The 21,335-nt window shown below is 39.6% G+C and overlaps 1 protein-coding gene across 21 annotated transcripts in view; it reads left to right on the top strand.

Annotated features, from left to right (window-relative positions):
• The window catches only part of tns1b (tensin 1b), a 476,125-nt gene that overhangs the window by 371,707 nt on the left and 83,083 nt on the right, over positions 1-21,335 (top strand). For 16 of the 21 annotated variants that reach the window (XM_060930311.1, XM_060930314.1, XM_060930305.1 and 13 more), the window contains 4 exons: positions 2,928-2,977; positions 11,982-12,053; positions 14,620-14,794; positions 20,391-20,441. In XM_060930311.1, the coding sequence (XP_060786294.1) occupies positions 2,928-2,977; positions 11,982-12,053; positions 14,620-14,794; positions 20,391-20,441 (348 nt within the window). The remainder of the gene's footprint in view (positions 1-2,927; positions 2,978-11,981; positions 12,054-14,619; positions 14,795-20,390; positions 20,442-21,335) is intronic. The other 5 variants (XM_060930313.1, XM_060930317.1, XM_060930316.1 and 2 more) reach the window with 1 other exon arrangement.

The raw sequence follows: 21,335 nt of genomic DNA, 5'->3' as shown, positions 1-21,335 counted from the left end.
ACCACACATGCTCATCTTCATCCACTTTTACAAGTTTTAGCTCTCTTTTGTCTCTTTCACGCTATTCTCATCTTCCACCCCCAGTTCTGTATTTGATAGTAAATTTGTCAGATGTGCTCGTAAGCAGCATGTCCAGCTGGTTTTGATCAAGATCGCCCAGGACCCCTTCACCTCCCCCACCCGCTTTTGGCTGCTCTTCTGGGGCTCGTAATTGTGGGTTGATTAAGGGAGGGGTGGGTGTTTTTTTGGAGCCTGGTGCTGTGTGGCTCTGGGTGTACAGGCCTCCACTCCAGCCTAGAAGAAAGGTTTTTTTTTTTTGTTAGGAAAGGAAGTATGATTGGGGTGGGGGCGTGTTTGGATTTGATCTGATGTGTTTTAATGTCCTGCCTTGGAGTTGTACTATCTTGGTGATCACTCACTGTGTAATTATATGTTTTGGTAGAGTTTGTGCTACTTTGAGGTTTCTGTCTATTAGCATGATGGTTCATGCTGTTGTTTCTTGGCCTAAAGAATCAATATCCATTGAAATGTCACTGGCAGTGTGTTAACTATGTCTGAAAGTGACTTGATAGGCACAAACTCATATATTATGCATAGACAATTATATACCACGTGTGGCGGACTGGGAAAACACTTCACATTTTCTATTATATATAGTTTTTTTTTTTTCCTGAACTAAAATATGATTCTCTTTTGCATGTATCTCACCCGACTGCAACTCAAGAGCATTGCAGACATTTTGACAGCTGGTATCTGATTACAAACCGAACTGATTACGCCTATGTCCAGTTTTTTATGCCGCTTAAATATTCAACAACTTGATCAAAGCCTGGCATACATTGTGTGAGGAAATCACATTTAGCCAGAAAGGTTTTAAACTTCTTTCAACAAACGGACCACCATGTTTGTTTCTTAAATTTAAGATGTCATAGAATGTTCCCATAACACCACACATATAATCAATAATGTTATCATAACACAGCACAAATTTATAACTGCTACTCCGGACACGCCTAAATTATATCTACCATCTTCACTGCAGTGATTAATTTGTGATACGTATATCGATAGGATTCAAACATACACCATAGCATAAAAAGCAACAGTAGGATATGATGCCAAAAGCAGCCAAACACAATATTAGGACATTTCATATGGTGTTTTGTGATCATAATCAAAGCCTTCTATTATTAGAGCCATATCCAGCCTGTGTGTACTTTCAAGAATAGTCCTAAGTGCTGTATATAATTATGCTGTTGGATTCTGGGTTTTTCTTTGTAAGCATTGTTCCTATTTGGTCTCCTTGGTCATACGCTACCATGTCATTTAAATGCAGAATGGAGGCAACTGTACTTTCAAAGATGCACCTCCATATGAAAAAGCCCATAAGCCACAGAAAGTTTTTCCACTTCTCCTATTTTAGACAAGTGGCTTGTGTGACACCTTCGATCCACACCACAATGCTTTCTTCTTGGTCAGGATTCCACAGTCCTGTCATTCCCTTTTTCGTGGATGAGTCTATTCTGTAGGCTTTAGAGGGAAATACATGAGTAATTGCTCAGATGGAGCTGCTAAGTTTAGCTCTCTGTAATCTACTGTAGTATATGGATATATAGTGGGATATAGAACAAACAGCTTACAGAGGAGAAGAAGGAACGTTGAACAAATATCACGTGTGGGCACTGATGATTCGTAGATATGATTTGGATTCTGAAAAAAAATGAAGGGATGAAAGAAAGATGACAGATCATGGTCAAATATAGCTGTGTGAAAGCTGTGCCTTTTCTGATTGGGAAATGTCAGCTGTTGCTTTTCATTAGTCTGTGTAAAATACTGGAAGAAAGAATTCTAGAATAATCACAACATGCATTATGCTTGACCCACCTGAGCAGCACAAGCACAGTGTGTGTAGACTAAGCCCATGTTTACATTAGACCGTATCAGCGGATCATCAGATTAACGTTTTTAAAACGATTAGTGTGCACACAGCAACACCAATACACGATTTGCGTGCACACAGCAATACCAATACACGGATACGCTCGGCTCCGCAGGCATCCTGCGCTCCAAATCACTCCGCCCTGAACAGCGAGTGCCCTCTGGAGGGTGCGCACTCCGGCCTTGCGCAGCTCACAGAGCGCGCGAGTGAAGTGCACAAGCTGTGATTCGGGACTGAGCCGCTGTGTGTGTGATCCCAGTGCATATCACTTACCACTTGCAAGGGGAAGGATGGCAAGCCTAAAGACAATCATAACTACACAATGGGCAGTATTTGCATCAGTATTTGCAGTATTTTCATACTTTTATACTCTTTAATGAAAGGTGATACAAGGCGGAAGTCCGCGCCGTTTTTCAGCAGTCGCGTCACATGACCAACGCCAGCGAATCAGGAAGGTGGATGTCACAGTGACGTTGTCCAATGAGACGCCAGCTAGAGCTCAGCACAGCGTATCCGCGTATTCTGAATGTTTACACAGCACTGGAGCTGACACGATCTGGATTGAATATGTGGACGCTGGCGGATTCCCGTTTCCCGGCGTTTCCAGGCGGTTTAATGTAAACGGACAGTGCATCCGCGAAGAAAACGAGACAGATATGGTCTAATGTAAACGTAGCCTTAGTTTAGCCCCAGTCACAGTGTGATTCTAAGAGGTAAACATGTTCCAATGGAAAAGTTTAAAAAGTTTTTTTTTTCAGTAAATATTCCTGGGACTGTTTATATTTTGTGCGAGAGCATGAAAGGGAGAATGAGTCTGAATGTCCTTCAGACTTCTTTATTCACACAATGATGAGTAATTACCACAGCAAGCTTTGGAAAGAATTTTTGTAAGATGCCAACTATTTGTTCCCTTGAATTTTTCCCCCTATAATGAATTAAACTATCAACTATTTCACTTGTAATGTTTGGTCTCTTTTTGTGGTTTCAGGGCTCGACTAAATCTTCCAAGAGCATGGAGTCACGCCGGAGACCGTCCAGGTATGAGGAGCTCAGCTGTCCATGCATGTCATCAGTCTGTTAAAGAATGCTTGCTGTGCTGTCTCTTTTGGCTATTCTTAGTCTTAATTAAATGAAAGCTGATCATTTGATTGTGCATGCTTTGCATGTTGATGATGTACTGAGGATTATGCTAACAATGCCTCAAGCATTCTATCATAGCTGAAGGCCAAACTTGTTGGACTGCATCCCACACTGTAAAAAATGATGGGCTGATTTTACTTAAAATATTAGTGCAACGTTTTTGCATCCATAATTTTATGTAGAAAATGCATACATTTTTGGGTCATTTTTACACATAAAATTAAGCTGACTTTACTAAAAAATCTGAATTTCACTTCATGTCTTTACTTTAAAATGTAGGTTTCTCCAGCCAGTAAAATTAAACTGTTTCATTTAGACTTTCTAAATATTTTAAGTTGCATATGTGCAATATCTTGGTTAAACGTTACCACTACGAAAACTACTATTACTGTTACTCTATCACTACTTCTGCCACAGTGAAAATCTATAGCGCACAGATTTTCTTATATGACAAATAAATTAACAATCACTATATAATAACAGAACTTCCAAATCATCGTGTCCAGAAAACTAGATAAACGGTAGCCTGGGCCCGCCCATCCTAAGCGTGACGCAACATGAGGGCCTGTTGCGAGCTTAGTCTGGCCAGGCAAGCTATCTACAGCTCTTCCAAGCTCCTGAAAAATCAGGAACCAATCAACTTTGAGCATCTCCAACGGCCCTGGGTAGAGGCGTGTTCAAGGCAGTGACGTAGTAGAACTGCGACCGGAAGCCATAGATTGTTTACACAATCTATGCCGGAAGCGCTTCATTCACTAGAAACATTACGAACATGGAGCAAGTTCTCATTGAAAACAGAGCAAAGAGCAGCCCTGGAGGTATTTATTGAAAGGAAGGACGTTTTCGCCTTGCTCCTGACCGGCTTCGGTAAGAGTTTAATCTACCAGTTAGCCCCGTCGCGTCGCATACGTCAGAGGAAAGAGTGATGTGATTGGTTTAAGCTTCGTCACAGCCTTTTCTGGCTTCGACCAGTAGCAAACTGAGGCATTTCAGGGAGGTGGGTCAACCACGTGCTCTGGGAAACGGTTGGGCTTAATATCTTGGCCAGACCAATAGTTCGGAGAGCTTTGCAGTCGCGTTAGCCAGACTAGATAAACGGTACTGTTAGCCAGCAAAAGCACACAGGTGCAAACTTGCATCAATAACCGACTTCACGATATAAACAAATAAAACCCGAGAAGCTCTAACACGGTCGTATTTAAGAACATCTCCGGTAAAAGACTGAATTAATTATTTGAAAAACTGACCCCACTTAGATTTGCTAATTTATCAGTGCTAGCTCCACTTTGCTAGCCTAGGCTGCCTCATGTTCCCTGCCAAGCCAGCCTTGCAGTCAAAACACCTTTTATGTGGATAAACAACACCCCTTAAAACATTACATGTCAATTGTTTGAAACAAGCCAACAAAAAAAAACCCTCATAACTGTAAATACATAAAATTAACAGTCTGATGTGTTCTTACCTATGCAATTCTTCCTTTTGGTGTCATGGCAAACGGTCCAAATGCTTCAAAGTTGACAATGGTCTAATGGTGTGGTGTCAGAAGATCTCAAAATATTTAGTTTAGTGTTCCCAAATCTCCTGAATGTAGGTATTGCTAAAAAAATTATAGACGATATTTATGCAAAATCTTAGACACTTAACACACAAAATAATGAGTGGTACTTATTCTTTTAATTAAGCCAAGTTCAGATAACAGCATTTTAGGTAAAATCTTCTCTTTTTTTATGAGCGATTTTTACTGGGCTGAAGAATCAATTTTTAGAGTGCAGTGTCACAGGATTATAAGGTTTTAAGGAAATGTAAATGGTACATTTTTTTCTCCATGATTTTCCCTAATTTTAGTCACCACCAGACAGCTCTCCCCTATCACACAACAGCTACCAACCAGGGAGGGCGAAGGTCATCACATGCTTCCTCTGAGGCACGTGACACCATCTGATCGCAACTTTTCGAACTGCTGCTCATGCAATGTTAGGGGGTGGCATAACTCACTCAGAGGAAAGCACTATCCGCTCACTTCTATACACATGATTGCCCATGATTGGCTAGCGTTGCTGTAATTGACATGGGACTAAGGGCGTATTCACACCTATGTTGTTTGGTCCGGACCAAACGAACCAAATTTCCCTTGGTCCGGACCTTTTGGGTTGGTCTGAATACAAACCACCGAACTCTGGTCTGGACCAAACAAGCGGACCGAGACCGAGCTGCAAGGTCAGACTCGGTCCGGACCAAAGGAACCCTGGTGTGGATCTTTTGGAGGTGTGAAAGCAGACCGAACCTAATCCGACAGTTTTGCTTTTTTGTACCTCGGGAGCTTCCGTCGTTTGTTGAGCATTATGGGAAACAGAGTCTTGACACTCCACCGCAAAGTGCAAACACTGTTTCGGTTGTCAAGGGAACCTTACAACAGTCGTTCAGTCACCAGTGGTAGGCGAGTACAAAAAATTAGTAGGGAGCAAACGTGGGCCGAGGAAGAAACGCGCACCCTTGTGGATATATGGGCAGATGTCCACATATCTGAGCTTTTGGAGAGAACACACAAAAATGCCGACGTGTTTGCTGTATTCAGTGAGAAAATGAAGGAGAAGGGGTTCACGCGCTCCCCAGAACAATGTCGGCTAAAAGTGAAGAAACTCCGTCAGACCTACATTAAAATCAGGGACATTCTTTCAAAAAGTGGCGGTACTAGCGACGCAAAAAAGAAATTCATCTATTACGATGACCTGGATACTATTCTGGGGTCAAAATATAATTGAGGCGTGGCTTTGTTGACAGATTTTGGTCCGCTTACTAAAATATACAGTGTGAAAGCGAACCGCACCAAAATGAAAAAAATAAAAAAAACATTTGGTTCGGACCAAAACAAGTGAACTATCGAACTATCCTGGTCTGAATACACCCTAAGAGTACGCCACCCTTCCCTCAGAGCACAGGTCAATTTACCAGCTATGGCATCACTGGGATTCGGCCTAGCGATCTGATAGGGCAAACGCTTTTCAGTTGTGCCACCTGGGAGCCTATGGCTACTATGTTTCATTTTATGCATGATTAAAAAAAATTAACAGTGGCACCAATGGACAGCTTCAACATAGCCTTAAGCTATAGCTTGAAATATAAACCAAGTAGGCGTTCATTCAAAATAAATAAAACTGCTCCATATTGTTGTATTTTTCTTTGTATGCTTACTGGAAATCTTGCAGAAATACAGTTTTTATAACTATGCATATAAACCAGAATGATTATAGCACTGCATTTACAGGCAGTGTAGTATTCCTGAAGTAGTGCAGAATGTCATCAAATTGAGATATTAACAAGGTAGTAGGAATATATACCACAAAATATTTTAAATGTTTACCATTAATGTAATATTATACTGCCATTCAGTGTATTCAGTGCAGATTAAGTTTGCAGGCGCTGCTGTGGTTTGTTGCTAATATGTCAGTAAATTTGCTGCATGAGGGCCTAAGTAGAAGAACAGAACAAGCGCACACTTTGTATAAAAATTAAATACATGAGACGGATAAATTAGTCACTTCTTGATTGTAAACCACAATTCTTTTAATTTTGTTCTTGTATATACAGTTAAAATAAACTAACTTGAAATAAATATAATACCTTGAAAAAGATGCACATGAACTGTAAAAATCTCATCTCATCTCATCTCATTATCTCTAGCCGCTTTATCCTGTCCCACAGGGTCGCAGGCAAGCTGGAGCCTATCCCAGCTGACTACGGGCGAAAGGCGGGGTACACCCTGGACAAGTCGCCAGGTCATCACAGGGCTGACACATAGACACAGACAACCATTCATACTCACACCTACGGTCAATTTAGAGTCACCAGTTAACCTAACCTGCATGTCTTTGGACTGTGGGGGAAACCGGAGCACCCGGAGGAAACCCACGCGGACACGGGGAGAACATGCAAACTCCGCACAGAAAGGCCCTCGCCGGCCACGGGGCTCGAACATGGACCTTCTTGCTGTGAGGCGACAGTGCTAACCACTACACCACCGTGCCACCCCAACTGTAAAAATATTACTACAAAAGCTTACTTCATTGAAGCATTGCTTAGTCTTTTTGCAATATTCGGTTTCCCAGGTTAGGTGAACCTACTGTAGCCTCAAATTCTTGATCTTGGCTGATGAAATTGGAACCTGATGTGGTCTTCTACTTTGTTAGTTAATTTACCTCAAGGTTCAACATATTGTGCATTCTGAGATGCCAGTGTTGTAGTGTCTAAACCTCGAGTCCGAGTCCAGTCTCGAGTCCCCAGTGTTCAAGTCCGAGTCAAGTCCAAGTCATTAAAGAAAATTTTGAGTCGAGTCCACTATTGATCCGACTCAAGTCCGAGTCGAGTCCAAGAACAAGATTCCAACCGCACCATTTGACAGTGGTTGTTGCTGCCTTTATGTGAAACTGTCTCTGCTACTGTGTTGGACTAACGTTACTACTTAACTGCCCCATTTTAGTTAATAGGCTACAGATAAAAAGCTTGTTCATCGCTCAGCAAGCCCTGCCTACTATCAACAGGGCAAATAACATGAGAGATGGTTAACACTAGCTAGTTCATCAGTCAGCAAGCAAGCCCCGCTATCAACAGAGCAATGAACATAGCGTGTCACTTCCTTCTCTGGGTGGAGTCTTGCCAAATGATGATTGAAGTTTAAGGTTGGCCCCCCAATAGTTCTTCTACATATGGAACACATTGCAGTGCATTTTTTCCCCCACTGCATGAGAAGTCTGTATAAGCAAAACGGACAATCCTAGGGGCGTTCTCTCCAGGCATTTTAGCACCATTAATGTTAGTTTGTTCCTGAGCATGATGTATTAACAGGTGAATGTGCATTCTCTTGCATGAAATTAGTATAAAAATTAACATATATATAAATATCTTATGCCAAATTATTATGGCATGTTACAAAAAATAAAGAAAAATCTAAGTCCTCGTCTCCAATTTACAAGTCCAAATGCAGTTAATGCAGGAGTCCAAGTCCAAGTCATCAGTGTTCAAGTCCAAGTCAAGTCACGAGTCCTTAAAAATTAAGGCACGAGTTGGACTCGAGTCCGAGTCCTGGACTCCAGTACTACAAGCCTGTGAGATGCTTTTCTGCGCACCATGGTTGTAAAGAGTAGCTATTTGAGTTACTTCTTGTGCCTTGTTAGCTCGAACCATTCGGGCCATTCTCCTCTGGCCTCGCGCATCAGCAAGGCATTTCTGCCCTTTGAACTGCCACTCACTGGATACTTTTCACATTATTCTCTGTTGTACAGGTGTTCCGAAAGGAGACAGTTTTGTACTTATTTCAAGTGATTTTTATTTTTGCCTGTTTACGCTTGATTGGTTGGCTATGGTGAAATATGTTACTCTGTTTTTGATCTATGATCACTTTATGCACTACAAGTTAAGATTTACCTTAAGTGTCTGTAGTGTAACCAAAATTCTACACTGATCTCCTTTTAAACTCATTTCTGTCAGTGTATGGTTTATCATCAACTCTATACCTTGACTTGTGATCAAACTTACATTCAGCTGGTGAAGAAATTATGGCCCAAAATCTGTAACACAGCATCACCATTTTAGGCTACACCAGGTATTTTGGCTTGGTTCAGCATGCTTGAGGAAGATGACTTTTATGGAAAAATGCACAAAAAGCCTTTAGATGTTGAAGTGGCCTGGCCCTGTTCCTGTCCCCAAATCTATGTATCTCATATGTAAACAACTCAAATTTAACAACGCTGCCAATTTCCTAAAATATGAAATTTTCATCTATGAATTTAGCTTTCTTTGCAACTTTCTTTCTTTGTGAAGGATGAAAAGAGATACTGTGATCTTTATTTTTCCTCCTCTGAGAATCATCATTCTTCATTAGTTCTCAGTGCGGTATGGCAAAGCCCTGTTTTTGGCCACTTAGCCTCAATGAGAAAACCATATTGCAGCCCATGTGAATCTACACTGGCAACAAAACTTCATGGTGCACAGAAAGAAACAGAATGAAGGTGTTTTTTCCCCCCAATCTTTCTGTATTGTAGAGTCACTCTGTAACATGCACGCAAGCATGTCAACTTCAGAGTTGATGGTTATATTGTGTACTTTTTGGCACATGCAGGTGCTGGGAGTCAGTCTGCACTTGAAATCATTGACCCTATATTCACACCAAACATGGCAAGAGTGTCAAGACTACCAGAATACATTCCTTTTCTACTGTATGTGAGCCAGTGTCTCTTGGTGGTGAGATCATTGGCGGCGCGTCTTGGGAAGTGGGGACATCAGAATAAAATTGAAGTCCAGGTTGAATGTTAATGAGCTATGGTGTGGTTCAGTAGCAACCAGTTGCAATTTAGAAGCTGTAAAGAATCCTAGAGAACACAGTCATGTTAATTTTAGTTCCGTTCAAACTGTTACCAAGTAGCCTACCATGGAGGAGAAATTGATAATGGCAGTGGCGCGTTTCCCCATTATTTATGATGTGACCTTGTTTGCATTCAGGGACATAGCCTAAATTTAAAAAAATAAAGCAATTAATAAAAAAACAAAAAACAAGCATGTAATAAGGTGTTGGAAACTGTAGGTGTTTGAGGTGACTTGGTGAAGTGAATAATATATTTTGTGAAAATAAGAGCGAATTGCATGCTAACTAGTGCCATAGCATGCAAAAGTGTGTTGGCTATTTACTTACATGTGACTTGAATTATGCTGTTGAACGAGTGGTAGTATGAGACCTCCTGTTGTATGGGAAGGTGTAGGGTGGATATGTTAAAACAAAAGCAGTCACTTTTACAGATTTTTTTTTTTCAATGTGGCAAAAAAAAAAAAAGTAAAAACAAAAAAGTCTACCTGGTCTCCCTCATGGAATTGTTAATCAATTTTCTTTTTAATTATTTAATTATTTTATTCTTCATTATTTTTATTAAGCTATATGATTCCAGTTGGGCGGCACGGTGGTGTAGTGGTTAGCGCTGTCGCCTCACAGCAAGAAGGTCCGGGTTCGAGCCCCGTGGCCGGCGAGGGCCTTTCTGTGCAGAGTTTGCATATTCTCCCCGTGTCCGCGTGGGTTTCCTCCGGGTGCTCCGGTTTCCCCCACAGTCCAAAGACATGCAGGTTAGGTTAACTGGTGACTCTAAATTGACCGTAGGTGTGAATGTGAGTGTGAATGGTTGTCTGTGTCTATGTGTCAGCCCTGTGATGACCTGGCAACTTGTCCAGGGTGTACCCCGCCTTTCGCCCGTAGTCAGCTGGGATAGGCTCCAGCTTGCCTGCGACCCTGTAGAACAGGATAAAGCGGCTAGAGATAATGAGATGAGATGATTCCAGTTTACATGTGTGTTTGCTTTGCGGCACTTTTACATAAAGTTTGCAAGACAGAACATTCTGAACAGCCTTTCAGCTACCTATTTTATCTATGTTACAGAGTGTTCACGAATTTACCAGCATCATTGTCAGGGCAGCCAGAGTGAATTTTGATGCTCTCGCCATATTTGGTGTGAACGTAGGGTAACTGAACAGCAGCTGTTGGCCACTTCAGACACACCCCTGCTCATGTGCTCTTCACTTTGTACACATGCCCAGAATCTTTCCACTCATTTAGTTCAATTTAATTTTATTTGTATCGCATTTAACAATAGAGCTTGTCACAAAGCAGCTTTAAAAAGTCTGAACGTAAATTTAGATCCCAAATGAGCAAGCCAAAGGAAACAGTGGTAAGGAATCTTTCCCTGATATGACATGAGGAAGAAACCATGAGATGAAGCAGAGCCAAAAGGGAACCCCTCCTCTTACAGGAGACAAGATAATGGGATTATAAATCATTACGGTATGCAGGTGCAACGGAGAAAAGGGAAAGACTACTAAGTATTTTGAACGGATGTTCGATATGAGCATAAGTGAAAAAAGAAGAAGAAAATAAGTCCAGGGATGAGCATAGAGCAGTATTTAGGATTACCGTAGCAGTTTTTAGAAGGTAAAATACCACTCACTTGTATTATTTTATAACACAAGCTAAGATAAACCTTATTGAACCCCATAGCAGAAGTTCATAAGTTGTCCAAAAATTAACAAAATACAAACTGCTAATCTCACCAATTGCATATCCACAGTTGCACACAGATTAGTGTAAAGAATATCAGAAAATAATTCAAAAATACACTAAAAGCACAGAAAAGAGGTAGGAGCTGCAGTAAAACGCTGCCACTCGCATGGCACCAAAAACATAGAAACAGTGATAACATTTCTATATATTAGAAAATGTTAGCTGTAATAGTAATCCCATAGTGAAAAAGACAGCAGAGTGCAACATGCTTTCTCAAACTGAATATTTAATGCAGAAAATAGCAGAATGCTTATTGTAATCAGTATAGAAATTATAGATCAAGTCAAGTCAAGTTTATTTGTATAGCACTTTTAACAATAGACATTATCACAAAGCAGCTTTACAGAAAAAATAAAGACTTTTAAACATATGAGCTAATTTTATCCCTAATTAATTTATTTATCCCTGATGAACAAGCCTGAGGCGACAGTGTTAACGAAAAGCTTCCTCAGACGACATGTGGAAGAAACCTTGAGAGGAACCAGACTCAAAAGGGGACCCATCCTCATCTGGGTGATAACAGATCGTGTGATTTTAAATAACTTGCTGCTATAACTGTGTCCTATATCATCACAAAGTACAACTGTGTAACCTGGAAAGTCATTATAGTTTTAACATGAAGTCTGTTTTGTTGAAGTTGTCAACTGTTCATTGATGGAAACTTGAGGGTAAAACTGTTCGTGACAACTGCAGTCCTAAAGTTATCATGGTGATTGTAGTCCTCAGCCATTATAGCAAAACTGTAAGTGTCCAGACCCATCTTCCAAGTGTGACTTTCAACTGTCCATATGGGACCGTCCTCCACAGGAACGATCTGATGAAATTCCAGCCAGACGTAGGGCATCAGGATGGATCAGGCAGGTCTGAAGAGCATCAAAGGTCAGCATCACTGGTGTCTTAGTAGGATTGCCATGTAACTCAATTCGACAGAGAGAGGGAGAGAGAGGAGGCAGGGAGAGAGAGAGAGAAAGAGGGAGAGAAAGAGAACACAGGTTGTTAGGTATGCCGGGTGTCACCTAATGGTTAAGAACAGTATACATTGTTAATATATAGATTAATATGAGGTCAGGAGTTGTTTCATTCACTAAATTGTTATTAGCCTAGCCATTATTGTCCTCATATACAGTACATTTTACAGATGTTACATGCAGAGTTACATGATAGAACCTCATTATCATGACTTGATCACATGAACATGATTTTAAAGGAAGACTGCCTTTCAATTTAATAAAATCGATAAAATTTAGTTCTCTCTGAAACTTGGTCACAATGATGTACATTTATTTCTCTAATATCTCACAAAATATCAGGCAAATCTGTGACTGGGAACATATTGAATTTGAGGGGATGCCATAGCAAATAATGTGTGTGAGATCGCCTGGTTCGTACAGTCATGCGTAAGTTTACCTTTGATCATCCCACCATCTCCACTAATCGCCGATATTTATAAGTTTGGTCCTGCGTTTCCTTTCCTTCACAATACAGTGTCTTTTCTTTTCACTTTCCGTAACTGTAGTCGGTCTTTCATGTTTCATTCGCACACTCATGTCCTCCATTTTTCTCTCCTGTTTCAAATTTGTATCCCACAATGCCTTGCGCGAATGGGGAAAGCCCACCACGTGATGCATGATGTAGTATCTTGAATTGGGTCATGATGAAGCAGGAAAAAATAGCATAGAATTTTGGGCCATGTGGCCCTAAATTCATTAATTGTTCTATTTTTAAAAACACTAATAAAATTGGAAGTCTGTGATTCAAATTCAGTAGCTTTTGGTCCACTAAACAAAAAATAATTGGGTGTCGGGGAAAATTCTTTTTATGACCTCCACTTGAAAAATCTGAAAGGCAGTCTACCTTTAATAGCATATATAAATTGACTGAATCATCTGTTACAAATCCAATATATTTACAACGTTTACAAAGTAAATATTTATCACATATTTTGTAGCTGTTGTTCTTCTTCTTATTATTATTCACCATTTTAATTTTATAGACCTGTTCATTATGACATTTTAGACTTTGGGTCAGACGGGCTTGAAAGACAGAGGCTAGAGTCAAATATTTGTTTGTTAGTCTTTACTTATCTCTGGTTGTTCATCTCCTGCCATTGGAGAAAGGTCACATGAACTTCACATGTGAATATTACACATGTGGTTTTGTTGGTATATTGTTGGTATATTCACAGATTTTCACATGTGGACTTGCACGTTTTCATTTTTCCAAATATGATTACATTATTTGTTTGTTTTTGACATGCACAACATCTTTTTCACACATGATCACCTATTACTCGCATAGTCACATGTGAAAAACTTATGATCGCATGTGAAACACATGCTTTGTCTGCAAGCATGGTTTCCACAATCTGATATACCGTAAGACAAATCCCCCAGCCTAGAATGACCCTTTTTTTTTTCTTTGAGAGATGCTTATTTTTGCTGAACCTCTGTGAAGTCACGGTTTGTTGTAGAAATGCTAAAGCACGTGTTTTGTGCTTGTGTCTGTTTTAAACACACTTAATTTGATCAGTGCTGAAATGCAATTGGCCTTGGAGAGATATATGCAAGTAATTGGTGCTGGTAGACAAAATAAAGCTATGGAAAAGCGTCTGATGGGAAGCAGATTTTCCCGGGCACAACATTTCTCTGGGAGGGCACCCAAACCTCTGTATGATCTGCACATCATGTGTAGAGGCAGTAGGACATTTTACAATGCCACAGATCAGGTTGGATTATCAAATATGCCCTTGTTCCTTCAGATCAGAGCTGTTGTGGGTTTGTACTCCCGCTACACATCTAATATATTCTTATGTGTTTGCATAGAGAGAATGTGGTTAGCGATTGGGGGCAAGATTGTGGTTATATCTTCAACCCAAGTTCATTCCTTGCAAGTGACCAAATTGTTTTGCTTGGTCTGCTCAGCCGCACACATGGAATGCAGCACATTTTCATATCTTGCTTGTTTATCTCAACCATCAATCTTTCGCCACTGTGGGTTTTTTTTCTTTGCTTCAAACTAAACTGAAATGCATATATGACTTTGTTCTGTGCTGTGCAGCACTTTTTTTCTTATTTTTTTTAACAACATAATTTGGTGATGTCATGTCATGCAGCCTGATGAGAATAATGAGACTCTACTTGATTTTAATGCACATAGTGATGAAAATTTTGCAATAAGAGAAACATCGATTCAGAACATAGAAAGAAGCTCTGAGGTTTTAGAGCATGACATACAAACTGAATAACTGAATAACCAGAACTTCTCCATATATGGTTATGTAAGCATGGCTTATGTAAGGCATTGCTGTGAATATGCAGTCATGATCAGATTTCAGGTTTTAAAGCATGTTTGCTCTTTTTCCCTAATTTATCCATAGTTTGTCTCTCCATGCCGTGTTTGACCGTCTACCCCTCTCTCATTTTCTTCCTCTGCGTCCTCTGTCCAGCCGGAGCGTAAGCCTGATCCAGGCAATGGAGGAGAACTATGAGGTGGACCTGGTGTACATCACAGAGAGGATCATATCTGTGTCTTTCCCAAGCAGCGTGGAGGAACAAAGCTACACTGCCAACCTCAAAGAAGTGGCAAGCATGCTTCGCTCCAAACACGGAGACAACTATTTGGTGAGGAGCACTCACTCGGACACATGTAGCACTGTACGGTAGTAGTGTACATTTACACTGTAATGTTTGATTTGTAAAGGCTGAGGGTGTTTTCACTTTCACAAATGCAAAGTTTACTTCATTTGAATCGAATCCTGGTGTGTTTTCCCCCTTCAGTGCAGTTTGTTTGGGTGAAAACACAGTAATCACACTTGGGTGTGGACAAAAACAACTGGTCCGAGACAAATCTGAGTCAGGTGGTCTCAGTTTGGCTCGACTGCACTGAGATAGTGAGTCAATTCTGAATTGAATCAACAGGAAATGAACCAAACATTCCATGTATTTTCGGCTTTTCTCCATTTCTTGTAGATGTGAACGGCTTATACAGAGCTGTAGAGCTAAAAACATTCCATGTATTCTGGATATTTGGGCTGAGAAAATCTCGTCTCATCTCATCTCATCTCATTATCTCTAGCCGCTTTATCCTGTTCTACAGGGTCGCAGGCAAGCTGGAGCCTATCCCAGCTGACTACGGGCGAAAGGCGGGGTACACCCTGGACAAGTCGCCAGGTCATCACAGGGCTGACACATAGACACAGACAACCATTCACAGGCTGAGAAAATAAAATTTGTTTTAAAATGTTTCAAACTAATTATTTCTGAGATTAGCCAGCTCTTTGTTCTCAATGCTTAGGTGATTTTTATTATGCCTATGTGCACTTGGTAAAGGTTTGTTTACCATTTTAGCATTGCTGTATTTCCAACCAATAACTGAAAAGCGCTTTAAGAGTACATTTTCATCCCTTTATGCCTCTCTGACAATCCAAATAGTAAAAAACAAAAGTATAAATATCTCTCTGGTTCAGACTTAGCAAACATAAAGAGCCCCCAAAATGCTAATGTTGCTTAATATATATAAAAAAAAACAACCTTCGAACAGCTGATTCACAATGCTGCTGTCAAGGGATCTAACTGGTTTCTTTATTCCAGGCTTCAGTTTACATTTTGTTTGGCCTACACTCTTAGAAAGGATGTGTTAAAACTGACACAAACTGTGGTGAAAATCTTACACATCAATGGGTGAAATTTGGGACCAAGCTCATTATGTTAATTTTGACACATTTCACTGTGTAAATTATTTTAACACGGTGTATGTGTGAGGAAGGTTAACATGAAGATGTGTAAATGTGTAACGTTTATCTGCTGTCCTTGGCTACACACATCGTGGTAACATGCCTAAAACCCTACACAAAAATTATTTGACATAAAATTAATTAATGGCAATAATATGCTATTTATGACCACAACACATTTATTATCATGAAGTATTAACAATAAGATTCACAGAAATCAAACTGCAGAACATAACAATATAAATTCATCAAATAGAATTTCAGCAGTAAGAAAGGAAATGTCTGACAGCAGTTCTTTTTCCATTTTCATTAGGCAACACCTTCATAACCTTTCATAACCACACCTTCTCAATTTCACTTGTTTCAAAACTTTGTATCTTGGATTGATGTAGATCTGATCATCCAAGGACCCAGGAATCACTGGCTGAAGATCATTTTCATATTATTATATATATATATATATATATATATATATATATATATATATATATATATATATATGAGTGATTCCACGCTTATGGGTACTGAAATGGGGACATGAACTTATTCACCTTAAACCAAGCCTATGAGTTCCAAAATGATGTCTGTTACATTACTTCTGTTACGATTGTCCATCTCGCGTCTGTTACAAATTAATTACAATCTAGCTATATACCATGTTAATCTTATTGAAAGAATGTGTATGTTTATTCTACTACACATGTTTATTAATTATATTTGCTAAAACATCACCTTCCTATGTTTCAAAAAGTAATTCTACATTGTTAAAATTGAGAATATATATGTCCACAACACTTCTGTTACGTTCTGACTTTGGCATATAAATATGTTTTTATTACATCTCAGAAAATTAAAGTTATCTTTTAACATATCATTCATTAAAGATTACATGTTTTGTGACCTGATGGTAAAAAAAAAAGAAATGGTTTTAGGTGAATTTTTAAAAATAAGTTCATGTCCCCATTTCAGTACCCATAAGCGTGGAATCACTCATATATATATATATATATATATATATATATATATATATATATATACAATATTATTACAACAAAGCATTTAACAGTTGTTCCACGAAATCGAGTTGTACATGAGCTGATAGCTGACGAGGTATGTAGTCCTGAGTTGGCTATAAGCCATGTACGACGAGATTGAGTGGAATAACTGTTTTATTCTATCCACATTCATTGGATTTTGAGAAACAGAGCTTTTTTATTTTTATAAATATACAATATAATATAATTTATACAATATAAAATACAATATAATACAAAATACAATATAATTTATTTTTTATAAACTTTATAGAAAATGTCTGGCAAAATAATTTCCGCTTAGAATGTAAACAAACTGGCAAAATGACAGTAGCAGTTTGTGAAAAATGCTATAATAATAATTCTTGAAAAATAAAAAAAGATATGTTCTTACCATCAAATACTTTTATTCCATATTTTGTTGCTTTTTTGGTATTTTTGGGAGTTTTGTTTTTGAGTAGAATTTTTATTTCGTCCTCGGTTGGTTCAGCAACACATTCTGCCATTTTGTTTTTCTCTACTCATGGTATATGAGCTAGTAGAAGACGAGCCAATCAGAGGGCGCAATTGCTCATATCCAGTGAATGTGGATAGAATAATAGCTGATATTACAGCTCATTCTTTTCGCCCCCAACATAAAATCTATGCAGCACTTCATGTTAAACAACATGAGGCTGCAGCTACACATTCGTACACCAACATTCTTGTAGATCTGAACTATATTTTCTTGCATGTATTTGTATTAAAAGGATTGCCATCATGGGAAATAATTGGATTAATTAGCCATGGGTATATGAGGTACATCTTAGTTAGCTCTACAGCAAAGTTAGATAGTTAGCAAGAAGAAAAATATTCCTGCCTCATGATGCTGAATAATTAGTAGAACTTATTGTTCTAGCCAGACTCTTTAATAATACCAGGTACAAACTAAATACTAATAAAAATGGCACACAGCTGCATAAAATATCTCAGAAATTATATTTCCATCTTACAAGGTAGGAAACAATGCTTAAAAAACACCCCACTGTATCTGTGCCATGTAAATTAGCTGCATGTGCCAGTTTGACATTTAAAGTAAACCAGTTTTTCTGAACGTCTAAAGTTAATATCAAGTAAAATACACAGTCTAACAGTTCTGTTAGAAACCAAACTATGCCAATATAAAAATAAATAAATAAATAAATAACAGTTGCAGAAGATGTCATTTTTGCATGTTAACCTCATCTCATCTCCTCTAGCCGCTTTATCCTGTTCTACAGGGTCGCAGGCAAGCTGGAGCCTATCCCAGCTGACTATGGGCGAAAGGCGGGGTACACCCTGGACAAGTCGCCAGGTCATCACAGGGCTGACACATAGACACAGACAACCATTCACACTCACATTCACACCTACGGTCAATTTAGAGTCACCAGTTAACCTAACCTGCATGTCTTTGGACTGTGGGGGAAACCGGAGCACCCGGAGGAAACCCACGCGGACACAGGGAGAACATGCAAACTCCACACAGAAAGGCCCTCACCAGCCACAGGGCTCGAACCCGGACCTTCTTTCTGTGAGGCGACAGCGCTAACCACTACACCACCGTGCCGCCTGCATGTTAACCTATGTTAAGAAATTATTTCAAGGAAAACTTACCTCAAGAATCTTGCTCTACCTGTCACTGGTGAGAATCCTTTCCTCATCAAAATGGCACGTTCGACATTATACCATGATGTTTATCGCACCCTCAGGCCAAAGTCACTGGAAGTTAGCATTACCCGGTGACACTATGCATGACACACACACTTGCCAACCAAAACCAATTAACTACTATGTTAATTATAACATAAACCAGCCTTTACCCACTTCAAGAGCACATTAAATATCTCATCTCATCTCATTATCTCTAGCCGCTTTATCCTTCTACAGGGTCGCAGGCAAGCTGGAGCCTATCCCAGCTGACTACGGGCGAAAGGCGGGGTACACCCTGGACAAGTCGCCAGGTCATCACAGGGCTGACACATAGACACAGACAACCATTCACACTCACATTCACACCTACAGTCAATTTAGAGTCACCAGTTAACCTAACCTGCATGTCTTTGGACTGTGGGGGAAACCGGAGCACCCGGAGGAAACCCACGCGGACACGGGGAGAACATGCAAACTCCACACAGAAAGGCCCTCGCCGGACCCGGGGTTCGAACCCAGGACCTTCTTGCTGTGAGGCGACAGCGCTAACCACTGCACCACCGTGCCGCCTGCATGTTAACCTATGTTAAGAAATTATTTCAAGGAAAACTTACCTCAAGAATCTTGCTCTACCTGTCACTGGTGAGAATCCTTTCCTCATCAAAATGGCACGTTCGACATTATACCATGATGTTTATCGCACCCTCAGGCCAAAGTCACTGGAAGTTAGCATTACCCGGTGACACTATGCATGACACACACACTTGCCAACCAAAACCAATTAACTACTATGTTAATTATAACATAAACCAGCCTTTACCCACTTCAAGAGCACATTAAATATAGTTGTGGAAAACCAGCAGCAAGCTAACATTATTCGAAGTGAAGATAGAGAGCTAGTGTTAATGTAACACTACTTGAGAAACCCCAGTCATGAAAATTCCCCACTGAAATCCCTCACCTGAGTTACTATCATTCCACTGATTTCCAGGAGTTTGTAAGCAGGGGTCTTCAACCTTAACCTCAAAGGGCTGGTGTATTATACTGCGAGTAGTAAGTAAGTACTGACGAGCTCTAAATTACGAGCATTAACAGAGTTATTTACATCATCTCTGAGAAGTGGAGAGGATATTCAGAGGTGTTTAGAAGATGTTCAGAGCTGCAGATTTTTCTGAAAGCAATTCACACAGTGATTCAAGTGATTATAATATAAAATGTTATTTTATGTACAACAGTGTAGAATAAAATCAAAATGAAATGGCAAGTTGATGTCATCATCAGACTATATGCTGGCTGCTGTTTAGCTAAATCCAACAGCTCATGTATTTAAAAAAACAAACAAAAAAAAAACTGACATGGCGTTTGTGTCGACACATATTGTGTTGAATGTTGTGAACAAATTCATAGGTTGTGTTAATTTTAAAATTACACATAAAAAAAAGCTGAATGCTTCCCACACAATTGTACTGAATATTAACACAAAATGTGTAAACTAGACAATATGTGTAGACACATAATTTGTGTAATTTTTCTACACATTCCTTCTAAGAGCGTATAAACGAATCTAGAGCAGAAATCTGGAGTCTGATTTCCCTAAAAGGGAACTCATTAAACATGCATGCACAGTTTAACAGAAGTGATGGGGTTAGTGAGCGGGAAGGTGAAGACTTGACAGTGTTTTCATTGCAAATACCATGAACCTTGCTGACAGCATACAGTTCAACAAATCACAAACTGCTCCTTTAATATTTTTAATTGTATTTATTTTCTTTCTTTCAGCTCTTCAACCTGAGTGAAAAACGATATGATATCTCCAAACTGCATCCCAAAGTAAACACTTTCAGTCTTTTATATATAACACACAGGAGCATCTCAAACAATTAGAATATTGTGAAAAAGTTAATTTTTTCATAATTTAATTCAAAAAGGCAAACTTTTACCAAAACAAAAATTACATGTCAAGTGAAACATTTCAAGCCTTTTTTGTTTTAATTGTGATTATTATGGCTTATAGCTCACGAAAATCAGAAATCCAGTATCTCAAGTTATTAGAATATTTCCTCAGATGCATCAAAAAAGGATTTACAATACAAAAATGTTCAACTTCTGAAAAGTATGTTCATTTATACACTCAATACTTGGTTAGGGCTCCTTTACCATAAATTACTGCATCATTGTGGCATGGCATGGAGGTGATCAGCCTGTGGCACTGCTGAGGTGTTATTGAAGCCCAGGTTGCTTTGATAGCGGCCTTCATCTTGTCTATATTATTGGGTCGGATATTTCTGATCTTCCTCTTGACAATAGCCCATAGATTCTCTATGGCAGTGAGGTCAGGCAAGTTGGCTGGCCAATCAAGCAGAGTAATATCATGGTCAGCCAACCACTTGGTAGTAGTTTTGGCACTGTGGGCAGGTGCTAAGTCCTGCTGGAAAAGGAAATCGGCATCTCCATAAAGCTTGTCAGCAGATAGAAGCATGAAGTGCCCTAAAATCTCCTGGTAGATGGGTGTGCTGACTTTGGACTTGATAAAACACGGTGGACCTACACCAGCAGATGACATGGCACCCAGAATCATCACATACTGTGGAAAATTCACACTGGACTTCAAACACCTTGGATTCTGTGCCTCTCCACTCTTCCTCCAGACTCTAGGGCCTTGATTTCCAAATGAAATGCAAAGGTTACTTTCATCTGAAAAGAGGACTTTGGACCACTGAGCAA

This window comes from Neoarius graeffei, chromosome 9 (assembly GCF_027579695.1).
Source record: "Neoarius graeffei isolate fNeoGra1 chromosome 9, fNeoGra1.pri, whole genome shotgun sequence".
NCBI classification, from domain to species: domain Eukaryota; kingdom Metazoa; phylum Chordata; class Actinopteri; order Siluriformes; family Ariidae; genus Neoarius; species Neoarius graeffei.
This window is presented reverse-complemented; position numbering and strand designations above follow the sequence as displayed.